This window comes from Megalopta genalis, chromosome 17, assembly GCF_051020955.1.
Source record: "Megalopta genalis isolate 19385.01 chromosome 17, iyMegGena1_principal, whole genome shotgun sequence".
NCBI classification, from domain to species: Eukaryota; Metazoa; Arthropoda; class Insecta; order Hymenoptera; family Halictidae; genus Megalopta; species Megalopta genalis.
This window is the reverse complement of record NC_135029.1, coordinates 6,720,041-6,736,153: the sequence shown is the minus strand read 5'-3', so window position 1 is coordinate 6,736,153 and position 16,113 is coordinate 6,720,041. Positions and strand designations below refer to the sequence as shown.

General features: G+C 36.9%; 1 protein-coding gene across 3 annotated transcripts in view; it reads right to left on the bottom strand.

Annotated features, from left to right (window-relative positions):
* Positions 1-16,113, bottom strand: part of LOC117225178 (uncharacterized) — a 43,199-nt gene that overhangs the window by 7,522 nt on the left and 19,564 nt on the right. Inside the window, exon 1 of one of the 3 annotated variants that reach the window (XM_033478509.2) lies at positions 8,710-8,950. The exons of 1 other annotated variant lie outside the window; for it this stretch is intronic. In XM_033478509.2, coding sequence (XP_033334400.2) covers positions 8,710-8,715 — 6 coding nt within the window. In that variant the 5' untranslated portion in view covers positions 8,716-8,950. Of the gene's footprint in view, positions 1-8,709; positions 8,951-16,113 lie in introns of those variants that run through there. One more of the 3 variants, XM_033478511.2, reaches the window with a different exon arrangement.

Here is a 16,113-nt window from a genome sequence, read left to right as displayed (position 1 = left end):
TATTTATCTACGAAAGCGATGAAGTGGCGACTCACTGAACCAAATTAATTGTCCTTCGTGACTATCGCACCGAAACGTCTGTAGTTTCTAACCGCCAGAACCGCGTGTACATTATCAAAATAATGTTTTTATCTTCAGGTCAATAGAATTTTTCAAGATTAATTCGTCAAGTGATTGTGAAGAAATTAATGTATATTTTTTTGCATGAAGCATAATTTTACATACAATGGGTAACAAAAATATATAAACGAAAAGGAAGAAGCACATCCTATTCTGTAACGAAGTATGTATTATTTTCGGTAAAATTAATTTTTCATGCCATCAACATTATCAATTTATCAAAAAATTGAGTGTTTACTTATTTTTGTTACCCATTGCATTTTTGGTGGTGTTACTTGGTAAAAATAAAGTCGAGATTGAAAGAGAATCACTTTTGCGATAAATTGATTAGTTCTTTCTTCCAGAGAAATAGTCTAAATGTCAGATGATTAAATTTTCGATTTAACCGTCATCCTTAATTATTTGATACGTGATCATTGTAATAACAACCGAAAATAAAAGCATTGATTACATTACAGGAATCTATAACCGATAAATATTTAGCAATACAAATAGTCAATTACAGAAATTTTTGAATTTCAATAAAATGTATAAGGTGAAAGTACCAAATATGGAACGCTTTTCAGGGGGTATTACAAGATCATCATCGATTTCATTACAACTTAAAAGTGTTATTGTTGAATATTTATACAACAGTTCGATATATTGATGCCTCTAGATAACGTAATGAATTTTGAAATATGTTTTAACATAAATAAAAACTAATACGAATAAAATAGTAAAGGACATTTCCGCGGCATATCCCCGTGTTTCATAGTCAATAGCTCCATTTTGGGTACGCCCGTTTTTGTAATCCCGTTTCAAAATATAAACATTGAATATGAAACACGGATATGCCTGGTGTACCATAAATCGGAACAATGAACAAATTCAGGTACACGATATGGAACGGTATGTTAGAAATACGCGTATTTGAATAAACATTTCATTCTACGGCTGATGGTTTCATAACAGTATTTGCGTGAGCGACTTTATAGAGAACAATGTTCAAAGATATGGGTAGAATTTTTTACATTCACTTCACATGCTCTATCAATTTTTTATTGCATTACTTATGCTATTGTTTCAGGAAGGGGTCACAATTCAGGGGTGTTTCATAATAGATACTTTTACCTTATTCCCGGCTCGAATTCCGTAAAATATTTGAACGATTTCGTTTGAACTCTCTGTTTAACGGATAGAAAGTAACGAGAGGAAACGAGTGCCGGATAAGAAGACTTGCTCTTCGGCAAGTGATCGAACCGCAAAAAGAACAACATAAATCGCCGATCATCGGGGAGAGGCTCGAAGATCGGCAAATGCCCAGATCATCGTACGATCACTTTCCCAGCATTCCATAGACGTTTAGCAACGTGTTTCCTGCTGCAATCTGTTTGCGAGCGAAAGAGGAGAAGTCTCTCCTACTCGCGCCAACATTGCGTCTCGACCACGCGAACGCCTTCGCGGTCGATCATGCATGCACGGCCCAGCTTTGCGTTACATCCAAGTTATGTTAGATCGCATCCGTCGCGAAAATGGTTGAACATTTTTCCCATAGGGTCACTCGCGCATTGCTGTAGCAAGTCCGTGCGACGCTTCCTGAGTCATTAACACTCGAACTGCTGGGCTCGGATCCATTTAGACGCAGGATATAAATATTATTATTTGTCTATCTAGCTTACAATAATTATTTGAGATATTCACATATTCCATTAAGATCTATAGAAAAACAAATCCGTATAGGAGAGCCATGAAAAATATATAGATAAAATTAAATAAAATTTTAAACGATCGCGAACATTCAAGTTATACTTTTATCGAAAATGTCCGCCTATATAGTAAATCTGGTATTTTTCAATATCTTGGAGCGCGTGATTTCCCACCCATTTCTATATAACTAGGGTTTCCGTATTTCAGCTTTATTTCAGACTTTATATTACCGGCCGATACGAATGCCTCGTAAACCCTTACATACATCTTAATAAAATCTGTAACTCCACTAAACGCAGGAAATTTTTACATATTTTACGTAGCCTATAACACAGTGGCTCACGGAAGTATGTACTTGTGTGCTCCTTCAAACAGAATACTGTAAATTCTCCCTACTTGATGCTCAGATTGTACACAAAAATGGACAATTTGGGAAGAGGAGATAAGATTATTCGAGCCTTGCGGTCCATTTTTATAATTGTTGGCAATCGATAATTACAAAAACGTGCCGCAAGGCTCGAATTTACAACGTTAGCATTTGTATTTATTAATTTTCCTACGGTGATAATATTCGATAGAAAAGTAATTAATAAAACTTACGTTATTATTGAATTTATATAGTCTGAGTCCATTATTTAAAAGCCGATTTCCGTTACTTTACACGAACGGTTTATTTATCTCATTAATTTGTATCAAACGAAAGTACACATAATTATATCGCTCACTGAAGCTTGAAAAATTAAGAAACAAATAGGCTTGTATACCAGTATGTTAATAGCTACACTGGCTTTAAGAGAATTTGCATTTACAAGCGGGATGACTGGCATGAACCGGTAGATTTTTCATTAAACCTGAAGTATGCAATTAATTACGACAATACCCGTGCTACTCTAAGGAGAAATTCATTATTTCAAAACATTCGGTTGATAAAACAGTGTTTTATTTATATCGATAAATATATTTTTCTATATCTTACAAGCACTGATAGTACTTTTTATAAACAAATAAAGACTCAATTATCTCGGTTTTCATACATAGGACTCTCACTTGATCACAAATTCTTAGCATAAAAATATTTTTATATAAAATACAATACAATACGAAGAAATATTTTCACAATACACTATTTTGATATTCTCCCTTCTAGTATCGAGTCAGACTAGTGGCGAGTACAATTTCGAAATCGATTCGAGGTAAATATTTATTCGAGGAATTATTTATTCGTTTCTTTCAAATAAAGCCGATATAAATAGAAAATACTCCTTCATTCTAAGGGACACTCCTTGATTTTATGTGGACATTTACCAATTTTATAGAAACTACGAAATATAATGTGTATTATTATTGTCAAATGATTACTGCTAAATTATATTGTGAATGCATGTATATGCAATATACCTTGATAATATTTAATTGAACAATTTAAGCATTTAAATCCTTTAAATAAGTAAAAGTCTACGCAAGAAAAAAATTTAAAAGGAAAAAATTTATTTTTTAAAACATTTATGGGAAGTTTTACAATCTAAGTGGAACCTATTTGACATTGAAGTAGTGAAACAACTAACAAGCACACGGCGGATATATTAATATAAGAAGAAGATATAATTAATATTATTATGCGATCTCTAATATTGTACAAACTAGCATACACGATATTTAATCAGGTTTATTAAAGATTTCATAACTTTTTTTTCTAGATAGTAATAAGAATTAAAAGGAGGGGTCCATATACTTTTGAGCGGTAGTGTACATGCATAATACATTTGTCTTTGGGTAGAAAGGATTTACTCTACAAACTTTCGCGACTGCTGGTCTAGAATACTGGTTACGATAACTGTATCTGTTCTAGATAACAGACACGGTGATACTGCGTTTCGTGGACGTTAAGTATTATCCTCAAGTCTCAGTTGCTCTGGATAGTAGATGACCTGTACCCTAACTGGTCTAGATACTAGCTTTGTAAGCGTAACGTCTGTCTGACTTGTTACATCTCAAAAAACTGGAGTAATCCTTCGCGGAATGGTTGTTTATTTAAGTACCTTATACATACCGAATGGGGCAAAAACTATGACCACCTTGAACATCTTCATTATTTCTAGTAATGTGAACAAAACGTTATGCGCTATATTTGCACCGTATAACTTAAACCATGCTTACGTACTTAAAAACTGTTTGCGACAGAATATGACGTTATTGGTACCACGAAAATTTTGAATATGCGATTTTTTCATACTGTTATAAATAACGTAAATATTCAAAATGGATATAATTATTGACCCACTCTGTATAATAGAATTAAAAATATAATGTTCTTGGCTGTATTTTTGGAAGATTAACCCAATGGAAGCAGGTACACGCATTCAACAATTAGAAATTATTTTGATCTCGTGTACATTACAATGATCAATGTTATACATTTAAGAATATACTATATTATTCGATAAATATAATGTTAATTATGCCCGGCTCCACTACCCTAGTTCTATAATGTGTATACACCTTCAGATGTCTTGAAAATGCCATTTTGTACGTAAAGTAAATTCTCCCCAATTGTCCGTTAGCTTCTAAACAAAATTCGACAATTTGGGAAGAGGAGGCAGTTGGGGAGAATTCACTGTATTTGTAAGTCATCGATTTGATTAAAGGTACGTTCATTGGTTTACGTATTTTTCACACAAAAAATGTTGTACTACATCTTTAAAAAAGGAAGCTATCAAAAACTGCTAGCATTGTGATCAGCTCAGTTGTAACAATATCATTCATGAAATTAAATATCGATCGTTTCAACAAGCATGCAGCTTGAGCGTTCATTCACTGGGCAGGTCACCCTACCTGAACACCGATAGAGTAAGTACACGGTGCGCGAAAAAGTATTTCATCCCCACACGTAGATCGTAACTGCCTGAAGTATTCCATACTCAAAGGGTTCAAACAAAGATCCTCCGCATGATCGACAATTCTCGGGATCGGAAGAAAATACCAGGGGTTTCTGCGTCTCGATTTTAAAGTGTTTTCATTTTTTACCTACGGTGCGTATATCGAAAAATAAATTTCATGCTACTGAAGAAAAATACTGTACGACAAATATGGTTTATGATTTAAAAAATACGTACTTCTTAAACAATTAATTATAAATCATGTCTCTTTCACTGACATCGTTCTGTGTATCTTTTTACTTCTCGTATGATTATGAAAGGCTCACCTGTTCTCGCATTGCTTTCATCCTAGAAAAATCATAATGAATGAAAACTAAATTGTTTTTCAAAGAATCAAATTAATATTATATGGACGGCTCAAAAGCTAAACGCACAATGTAAATCCATTAACCTTAATAAGATAAAAATTTTTCAAATTATCTGTAAAAACATAACAGTATCACTAATAATGCAAAGTAGATAGTTTTATTATAATGAAATAAAACGAAATTGATATTAATATTTAATTATTTTATTTATATTTTCATCTTTTTTTATAATCTTTTCTTTTTGTGTTCGTACCGCGTAACTAGTTTCCAAAGAAAAGCAGAGTTGCTCTGATCGACTTTAGAACCGTCCATACAACGAAAACATCGTCAAATCCTTTCGTGCCGCAAACACGAAGTTTCATATTTTCGTTGAGAATGAAAAGAAAGATCGTCGAATAAAGGCTAGATTTTGAAAGTGTTCCGAGCTGTTGCTCGCGGTCAGATCGAACGAATGCCACCCGTTACGTGGACAGCATCGGTCGACCGTTCTGAGACTGGAGAAGAGAGAACAGGGTGTGGAGACAGGAAAAAAGTGGCTGTAGTGTGCCCACGTGTGGCTTGAGCCGGCCGTATAAGTGCATATCGCATACACCACATGCCGTGGTGTGACATGGCGAAGTGCCGCGCATTTTTCCGGGGCCTGGGGCCCTGGACTCGGGTCTCGAGACGAAGCGTGCACAGGAGCTCGCGTGAAAACTGGCCGCGCGCTCGTCTCGTGTAAGCAGCTCACGTGAAACGTTGAACGCGGCATCATATCCGGTCGCGATTACGACGCGACGCCGACGCCGACGCGTCGTTGGAAAAGTCACGGACCTTCGGGATTAGTCGTGAAACTACCTGTTGATGTCTAATGCAAATCCGTCGGTGATTCAAGTAACGCTTCGACTCCCGTATCAACAATCTCAAAAGTTTTACAAAACTATAGCACGATCGAACCTCCTATAACAGGCTACATACTTTGGAAACACAGTGTGAAAATTACGATTTTTTTCTTTCACAATGATAGCAGCAATTACATTTTTTTATGCTCGAAAATCATATTTTTCCTTTTTTCCCCCGTAACGTTGTGTGAAATACTGTTACTTTCGACTGAGTTTTTATTTATCGCATTCGATCAGGTAGTTCGTCAAGAGTGTTAACATATAGCATGGAATAGTCCATTTTTATCATAGTAATTAAACAAGTTATATTTGTAATATTGTTACCTTTATGAATGGGAACCAGAAGGTATACTATAGAAAATGAGTAAATAAAACATAAAAGGTGCCCTAAACTTTCTTCGCTTATTATGTCATCAATTTTTAAGATGTTTCTATTCAAAAAATCTTGTTAATTTCTCTCAGTTTCTTCTTATTGCAAGGATTATTTTTTGTCATAAAATATTAAAATGTGATATTAGCACAAAGATGTAAGAAAGACTGATGTAATTTAAGATTTATAGTGAATTAAAAAAGCCGTACACGTAAGATTGATATCAATGTTATTTTATTTTGTTACACCTGATCCTTTCAGAAATATATCTGTCCATTCAATGCAATTAATGGATAATTAGGATAAAATAAATTTTTTAAAAGAGTGAAGAATAAAGTAAGAACTGATAAGTAAAAGAACTCATCTTTCCAACGTTTCACGCTAGAATTAGATAGGTCGTTTAGTTTTTTACTTAGTGATCTTGTTCTAAATAAAAATGTCCCATTCACGACAGTGCTGCGCTATGTATTGCTAGCTTGACAAATAAAAATAATATCGCTACAGTAATTTCAAACAATCAAACAATCAACCTTTCCTTTGTGATTGGCGCAATCTCACAGTTTGTATCGCTTGAAATATTTGGATTAATGTTAATGTAAATTTTTTCGAATAACCCTTCCTCAATACCTTCTTTTACTATGTTCTCATAAATTTGCTGATATTTACTGCAACATTTCATTTGTCGAAATTCGAAGGCTCGTTGAATATTCGAATGAATGTCTGTTGCACTTCCCAATTTTTTAGCTAATTTAAAAGCTTTACAAAGATTTACTGACTGCGGAAATTCAGATCGCATAAATTGATATCGCGTAAATTAATATCACGTATAAAATGTACCGCGTAAACAGCGTTGCAATTTACCGTGTAAAAAAAGAGACTCGCGAAAATTAAAGAACGAAAAATGTGTGTCATCGAATTAAAAAGCTATATAGCAATCTGGTTGTAAAAGATTATTCTGCATTCTTATCTTACGTCATAGATTTTCTACTTGCGCATACAAGAAATTCTACGTTTCACTTATCAACTAGCAAGAATTTCCGATTTCTAAAGACGGGAAATGGTGTTATTTTTCAATCTCACATAAAATTCTGAATGCTTTCACCCCATCGTCCTCCTTCTTTTTCCGTGATCGGTATACCTACTTTAATTTCTGACCTAATTTCTTGCGATTACACGAGAAAAACATTCCTATCTATCGTCACGCTCGGTCGACTGTTATTTCTATGCACCCGCGACATATACATATTTTACACAGCGGAATATTTTTAACTTTCTACATTCTACATCATGTGACGAGATTGAAAATTAAGGTTCGCTTTCACTGTAACCCTGTACACGAAGTGGAGGATTCGCAAGTTTCTTAATCGGTTGACAAACAGTATCGTTACATCGTTAATCAAATTTCTCTCGACTTTCGCTTGCTTATGTCAAGCACCTTTGTTCTTCAGGCATAATTTTATCTTAAACTGAGGTTCAGATTGCTCGTCAGTTTCTGGTGAAAGACACTCGTCCTTATTGTATATACAATGCCGAGTATATAAATAAGGAAACTTGAAAAACGGTATAATTTTTCTAAAACTCGACTAAATGACTTGAACTTTTTTTTAAATGATAGAGGGATCAGTCTACTAGACAATGACTATAATACTTTCTTTTTAAATTTTGCTATTACTTGGAATGACAAAAAGCAAATAAAAAAACTCAAGTTTTACAACTTTCTTATCCGAGCCTATAATGAGAATTTAAAAAATACATTTCGTAGATCTCGGTAAGTTACATGCTTGTTGAAACTTTCATTGAAATCGGTTGCCTTCGGCATAACTTGTGAACAATTAAAGATCGCGAAAATCGCAGTATTTCACGAATTTCAACTGAAACAGGTAAGTTTTACATCTCTCAATGGCTGTAGCTTGACTATAACTTACCGAGTTCTTTTTAAATAAATAGGGTGTTTCAGTTAAAAAAGACCACCTACGGTGCTGTGAATAATTATAAACTCAAAGTAACTTCTACATTTTTACTGATATATTTAAACAAGAAACGAAAAACATCTACATTTATATATTTCTATTATCTATTAATTATAATATAGAAATGCACAAATATGGTGTTATTTTAAGTTCTTGTTTGAATATCACGAAAAATGTAAAAGTTAGTTTGAGTCTACAATTATTTACATCGCTATACCATTCGTATCTAGCAGATTATGTATTAAACCTTCATCACGAGTCTGACTCGTTATAATGCAAGATGTTAGGTTGAACCTAATTACGCCAGCTAAACGTTTCGTGCTACTTGTCTCCATACACATTTTCTTTGGTACAAAAGGTAGCGAAGCAACAAAATCTTCCGGAAACAATGCTCTTGTAAGACAAAAACTACTGGCTCTCCGATCGAAAACGTACCTTCATCTTGGCTGGATCGTTCGCAACCTGCGTTAAAAGACACTTCCGCACAGTAATCCCAGCACTTTCAGTGACTTCGGTCCATGGATGATCGGTGGTCGAAAATAAGAACTGTTATTTCCCGCGAGCAACATATCACGCGAAGAACAGCGACAGCATTGGGCAACGTGCAACGAAACGACGCGATCGTCGCCATAAAATAGACTGGGTTTATCGTCCCGATTCCATGAAAACGCGACTCGGCGCGGCGCGGCGCGCAGCAACGTGTAACCGTGTAATGCGATTGGAGCGAGCTACGATTAAACAGCATCAAATTACAAAGAGTGGAAGGGCCACGCAGCACCCACGTCTCCTTTGAGAAAACGCAACGAGCCAGAACGAAGCCAGACAGTGCACCGCCTAACGGGCTTCCTTCTTAACTTTTCATTCATACGCACCGCCGTATACCGAAAAACTCTTTTCTCCCCACCAAGGGTGTACTATGCTGCCGCCTCCATCGTTTCCTCCAGAAATAGATGCATCAGGATGTCGTCGTCTCGCGCGCCGGAAACGCTCGCTTCCCGTCGTGCCAGCTTCCTGTCGCGCTTTCATCTGTTCCTCTTCGGAGGTTTTTTACCATCGTGCTCTCTTTTTTTTTACAAAACGAGACTGGCTTCCCATCAGAGAAATCGTTGCTTTTTGCCGTTTGCTCTGCTGGCCTGTTAGAGCGTGAGCCGCGCTAACCGTCGTCGTCTACCACCGACACAGCTGACGGCTCACCTATTTCTAGGTAACGGTGCAAGATCATAGGTGACGCGAGATGCATTACAGTTATGTATATGTATATACCTGGACACGTGCTGGACTTTATTCTACCGGTCGTTTTAAAGGCGACTTCTCCACGAGCCACGTGTTGCAATGGGGATGAAAAATCGACCGGGATACGCAGGATATGCGAGCGCTCGTCGAGGTACCGTAAAATGTGAAATAAGCACACTCATAAGCGCAGTCGTAAGCGCACTCGTAAGGGTACTCGTAAGCGTACTCATAAGCGTACTCATAAGCGTACTCATAAGCGTACTCGTAAGCGTACTCGTAAGCGTACTCATAAGCGCACTCATAAGCGTACTTGTAAGCGTACTTGTAAGCGTACTTGTAAGCGTACTCATAAGCGTACTCATAAGCGTACTCATCGGAGCACCTCTAAGCGCACATCTGACTAGATACCAAGTAGAATAGAGTGCGACTATCGATACAAAAAAGCCGCCAAATATAGAATACCATTTTATTTTATGCATAGGGGAGACCGCTGACAATTGTAATACGTCAAATGTCTCAAAATATATGATAGATATTATTGCGCGGTTCAGATACATAATGTAAAATGACATTTTAAACACATCCATCTAGAAAGAAAATAGCTACATATTCGGTATCTAAAAGCTAACTTTCCTTACTGCTTTAAAATCGTGATAATAAGTGCTTTTTCAACAAATATATTCTTCCCCTTCTTGTTTTAAATCTCTAATTTTATATATCTTACAGAAATACTCATAGTTATTTTGCATTAATCAGCACAATATAGATAACAATTTATAATTAAAGTTTGAAAGTGCGATTGGCGACGACTGTAACACCGACAGTCGAGTCGATTGTATGCGATTTCTACTGCTAATTCTCTTCTTCTTATAATTTAAATAAGTATCTATATTTATTACGTTAACTAATAAATTAAAAATTGCTCTATAATTTAATATCATAATTAAAGTTTTAGAGTGCCTCGTACAAAAATTAGAAAAACTAATAAAGGAACCACGGATATAAAAGCATACGAAGATAAGGCTAGGAACCTTATAACACAAGCAAAAATGAAAAATTGCTTCAATGTTGTGGCTGTAATGATTGGGCACATAAGAAATGCCATGCCGTGTTACAACCGACCCAGGGTCAGGTTCGGTTGTAGCATTTTACTCGCTTTCCATATTTTATTAATAACTTGGATATTCCTTAATGCACAGCAAAACCGCTGTAACTGAATAATCTCAGATAAGTAGGTGAGAGATACGTACAATAATTGACGTTGTAAATACAATAGTTTATGTGTAATTGTGTTGTAAAATCAAAGTGTTACAACTGTCAACGATCAAATGGACAATTTAGGAAGAGAAGATACGTTTATTCGAGCCTTGCGATAACTATAAAAAAGAGCCGCAAGGCTCGAATAATCGTATCTCCTCTTCACAAATTGCCCATTTTTATGTACAAGCGAGGAGTCAATTAGGTAGAATTTATTGTATATCTCGTTTCAAGTTTCGCATGCAACTGTTTTTGTCACATATGTCTATTAGGTGAACGTGTTTCCGAGATTTTTTTTTTATACTTATATTTTCTAATCAGCACTCACTTTTTCTTCCGCACTCACGTTATTTTTTAAGAATAAATTTGCTGGCTTTAACTTCCATTAGTAAATAAAACGTTGTGGTATTAGAAGAGTTACTAAGAGTTACTCATATTTAAAAAAAAATTGTTGCTTGAAAATTTTACTACTTCGGCGTTATCTTTAAGTTGTCGGATTTTTTCAGAACGCTTGTTCTGCATTGATTGTAATTACACTTTTCCCTCGCTCAATGGAAAACGTATGATCAATTAATCATTCCCTAGAACCTAATAAATATTATTTAATATTTAACTACGTGTATTTCATAATCATTTCTATATAATCCTTACAATCGTATATTGTAGCTCCAGACTTTGATTGCAAAGAGTTAACCTGTTTCGATATTCGATGCACAGACTTAACATCTTCCTCTCTCAACAATTACGATATAGTTATAATTAAAAGTTTCGAATTTAATTAAGTGTAGGCAGTTGTGACAGATCGCGCAAAATCCTATGGCTAGGGGTTAATCGTTGTATTTGACAGAAGCGTGCATAGCTTGAAGTAATACTTCATTTAACCTTTAGCTCCTCCATTTTCAGATTGAGAAGTTGTAAGGCTGGTCATGACTCGTATATTCGAGGGATTGTTAACATCTCATTTGACGATTATTCACTCTCGAATATATTATTTATGCTTTAGATAGATTTAGCAACAACTCGCACGTTGATCCATGTTTCTTTTGGAAAATGTATATGCAGATACATAGTGTTTATTGTTTAAATAGGAAGCGAGAAGAAATATTATTCTTCTTATTTCTCACGATGAAGAAAATCGTGAAGATGTGAACATGTAAAAAAAAACGTTAAATATTTTTTAATCTTTTGCTGTATAAAATTTAACGTGACAAAGATTTTAATATAAATCTACTAAACACGAATGTTATTTTATGCTTTTAATCCATTGGATGTTCGCGTCGAGAATACGTACTCGCTGTGAAATCATGACAATTTTGTGAGAAAAAAACTTGTTTTTACCTAAAGCGATAGCAAACTGATTTATATATATGAATATAAAAAAAGGAAACTTCAAAATTTGATTTCTTCTTCTCAAATTTTGAATTTTCCTTTTTCACACATCTGATCATTTAGTGCGAAACTATTTTTGACCCCAAATGTTGGTTATTTATTTTGTTTATGAGTTAATCAAATTCTACATATTGCAAACGATATTAATGAATCCAATAAAAATACAAACCAGTTTTATAGCAAGTGCATTTACTTTGTTTTAACGGAGACGAAGCAGGTATTAATCTTTATTTTAACATAGATCTATTTTATCGTCGCACAAGATCTCAACGATAAAGTAACTTCATTAAGCGTAAATATGAAGACAGTTTTGACTTAAAAGATTACGTATACAGCTTGAATTCCTATTTAGAGATCACTAATGGAAGCACAAGAATGACACATAGTTTATTCTATTTCTAAACAGGCACCGAAAAGGATGTAGTTCAATGTTTGAGTAATATAATCTATCAGAAAATAGTCGACCGAACACGCCGAGACAACGTTGAAATCAAATATTCACTATTACACAGGATCGAAGCGACAAAATAAAATTTTCCTTTCAACCAGTACCTTCCACTCGCCAATCCCTTCGGTGTGACTCACTAACGGGTTCACAATGCTGAAACTGGCGACACTTGTCAAGGTCCGCCTCCTTATAGTTGCATAAAGAGCTCAATGATATCTCTTTAGGCTGTTCGAGCAATAATTCCACCGTCTACAGCGGAATCATGCTTCGTCCATATTAGTCGGAAACCCGAATCTGCGTGGAGGTAACGAGTGTAGAAAATGAGATCATCTTCTTTTTTGATTTCAAGAAACCGGTTCCAGTTTATTGCCCGATATGCAAACCGAATGTTAACAAACAGTCGTGGCACGCTGTGTACAACGTATGTAAGACGGCATATCATAATATTACCTTTCCCCTAAAAGTTGGCCGCAATCCATAACCTCATACGATTTTCATGAAAATTTCGATGTTTTTAAGTTTCCTCAATTCGAATATGTTATGAAAAATGTAAAATTCAAAGTGGGGGAAAATCAGACACTCCTGGCATAAACATCGTTTTTAACTCATTTATGATGGACATCAATCATTTTCCGATATTTAGATATAATTATACAGGGTGGACCACACAACGTGATCAGCTTAATTTATTCTGTTGCTAATGGTTCGATTGAAAACCTTTTGAGCTAAAATAACATGGTTCAAGGAGAGCATTCTACCAAATTTTTTGTCAATCCTTTCTTTCCGGTGTTTTCAATGTTTTCTATAAGTAAATCTACATTCTTTCGGAATATAAACAAAAACTTGCCGAATTCGTTTCAGTATCCCCTAAACGATGGGTACAAAAAATTCTAGATAAACCTATAAAAAACTTTTCCGCGGAGAAAAGGGTAAACCAGTCCTTCCAACATCTTCAAAAAAATTCAAGCCAGTGAAGTCCAGTTATAAAAATGTTATATTGTTTCAAAAGGGATACGAATACTTTTTCTGTCCTTCGAAAATTGCAATTTGTCTAATTTTTTTAGAAAACGTACTATCATGTGCTAAGGAGCACTCGGACCTCGTGAGCAGGTTCGCCAATGAGCCGTGGTCCGCTGCCTGAAATCGAATTGGTTATGTTTAACCGATGGAATCGGTGCCACGCCATGGTATTTCGGTCGGCGCGGCGGTTCTATTTTGTCGTTTTAATTTTCATCTCGTTCGCGCTTTTAGTCTCTTCCTTTCGACCGTCGCCCCGTAGAAAGTAAAACTATAAGTCTCGAGCGTCCTCGAACTGGCTCGTCGTCTGACACACATTCGCGGTTTCGTGTGTTCCCGTCCTCCGCGGATCTCTTTTCGAAAGGATTTCCATGGCCCACAGCAAATTCGACAGGAGGACACGTAGAAAGCGGATTTGTACGAGATCGTGTCAGCTCGGCCCGGATCACGTCTTTCGTCTCGCTGTCGATTGACACGCGACGATGCTTGTCTTTTTTTAACCCGTTGTTTTGGAAGATTGAGTCGAACGCGAGGTCCAGATTGCAAACCGAATCGAACGAAATAGGCATCTTGCGGAGTTCCAAAACAAAAAAATGTGTATATTTTATAGGCACGAAAACGCAACACTACCTCGCAAAAAACAGATCTGACGTTTTTTTCTCACTCCAGAAAAGCAGAATGGCCGGAATCGAGTCGCTTTTTTCCAAAAGATTTTTAAACGCCGTTGAAATAACGTACGAATAAACCTTGCCAATTGGACTGCAAAACGTGCAAAATTGACGACGACGAAAGTGCAAAATCCCGCAACGGTCAAGGAGTCGCTTATCCAGCGCATAAATTTGATTTATTCGCTGGTAATTCGGCGATGCGTCAAATTTATTTGCTGCTTCTCGATCTTCGGACAATGAACATTTGTCGTAGAAACCCGATACTATTGTAGAATACTCTCTTAAGGAATAGTAGAAAGGAGAATAAGGCAGAATCGTCAGCCAATGAAACTATTAAAAAGTAATACCCGCTTCTCTACAGAATCGCGTTTTGTCGATCCGAAATGGTTGCACGTACAAAGTGGGCGTGACATACACAGCCTGTGGGCTTATCGTGACGAAAAATAAAGCATCCTATTGTAGATAAGAGTCGCCTATAAAACTGGTCTTGTTATTGAAGAATGAAGTATACGTGCATGTTGCTTAATACCGGTTACTCGGCAGCTATGCGAAGTTTCAGAGAAATCGAATCGCTTCGAGAGAGGCAAGCTTGTTAGTAGGAAACCGCAGCGCGCTCGGCATCTGAATGCTTCTGCAATCGTTGGTTACAGTCGAGGATAATTAGTACTTTTTGCGGGGAGTTCACGCGAACTATGAAACGTTGAATGAATGCCAACGAGGCACAACACAACGTTTCTTATTCCAGGAATGCGCGATGTTTTTTCGGAAGGGGAGCGAAAATGTAACAGACCAATGGCCGGGATCGGGAACATTCTCTAATCGACTGCTGAGAATTTTCATCGGGAGCCCTAAATACCGTCTTAAACGAACCAAATCTAATGTGATCATTCGCCCCAATGAGAATCGTGCCACGGCTATAAAGCACAAGCTATCCTTGGGTTCATCGTAATTAGCTTGTCCTATCGCGAATGTGCATCCAGAGAACCCTGAAGAGAAGCGCGCGTGCGTCGTGTCGTCGAAACGACAACGATGTTACGCGGATCACACTCGAACGCAGACCTAGCCTTTATTTCAAATTTATAAGTAAGAAATAACTATTTGAGGTAATTCGTTCCGAACTGTTCTTTTCGATGCTGTTAATTTGTTTTCACGTTCCGGAGATTATTGTCTAGGAGGAGTCGCAACCAGAAAGAAGCGACGACCATCGAAACAAATCATACGGAATACAAACGTATTTACAACGATGAAAATTCTGTTGGTTATCCCTGCCATTCGTAGTCCCGCGATAGCCGTAGAGACGTCTTTATATCGAATAACTGCTCGACGTACCTGTGCGTGCCGTGTAGAAGTGTACCTAATGCCGGGTCCACACTGGAGCGAAAAGTTCGCGAGCACCTCGGCGTGTTCGCATTGTGCTGGGACTGCGCTGGAAGAGCAATTCGCGAGTAACCTGCGAACTGCTCGTAGACAGTTCGCGGGCTTACCATCGAAAACATCAGCGTGTCCGCGTTGGACCTTGCGAATAGCTTGCAAACTGCTCACGAACAGATATAAGCTTGTTCGCCTTGAATCCATGGTTAGTTAAAACGCGTTAATTTATTGCAAACGCGTCTCGACGCACTCCAAGCACGCGAGCTTCTCGAGGGAACAGTATTCGCCTGTTCGCCGAGGAGCTTATTGCTCGCTGTTCACGAAAGTGCCCACACGGGCTAGCGAGCGCGGCTCGCGAGCTGTTCGCAGCCAGCAGAGTGTGGACCCAACATAAGACGTCGCGTCAAGGGGCTCGGCCGTTCGAGCCTTTTCTGGATACCACGAAACCGGTGGATT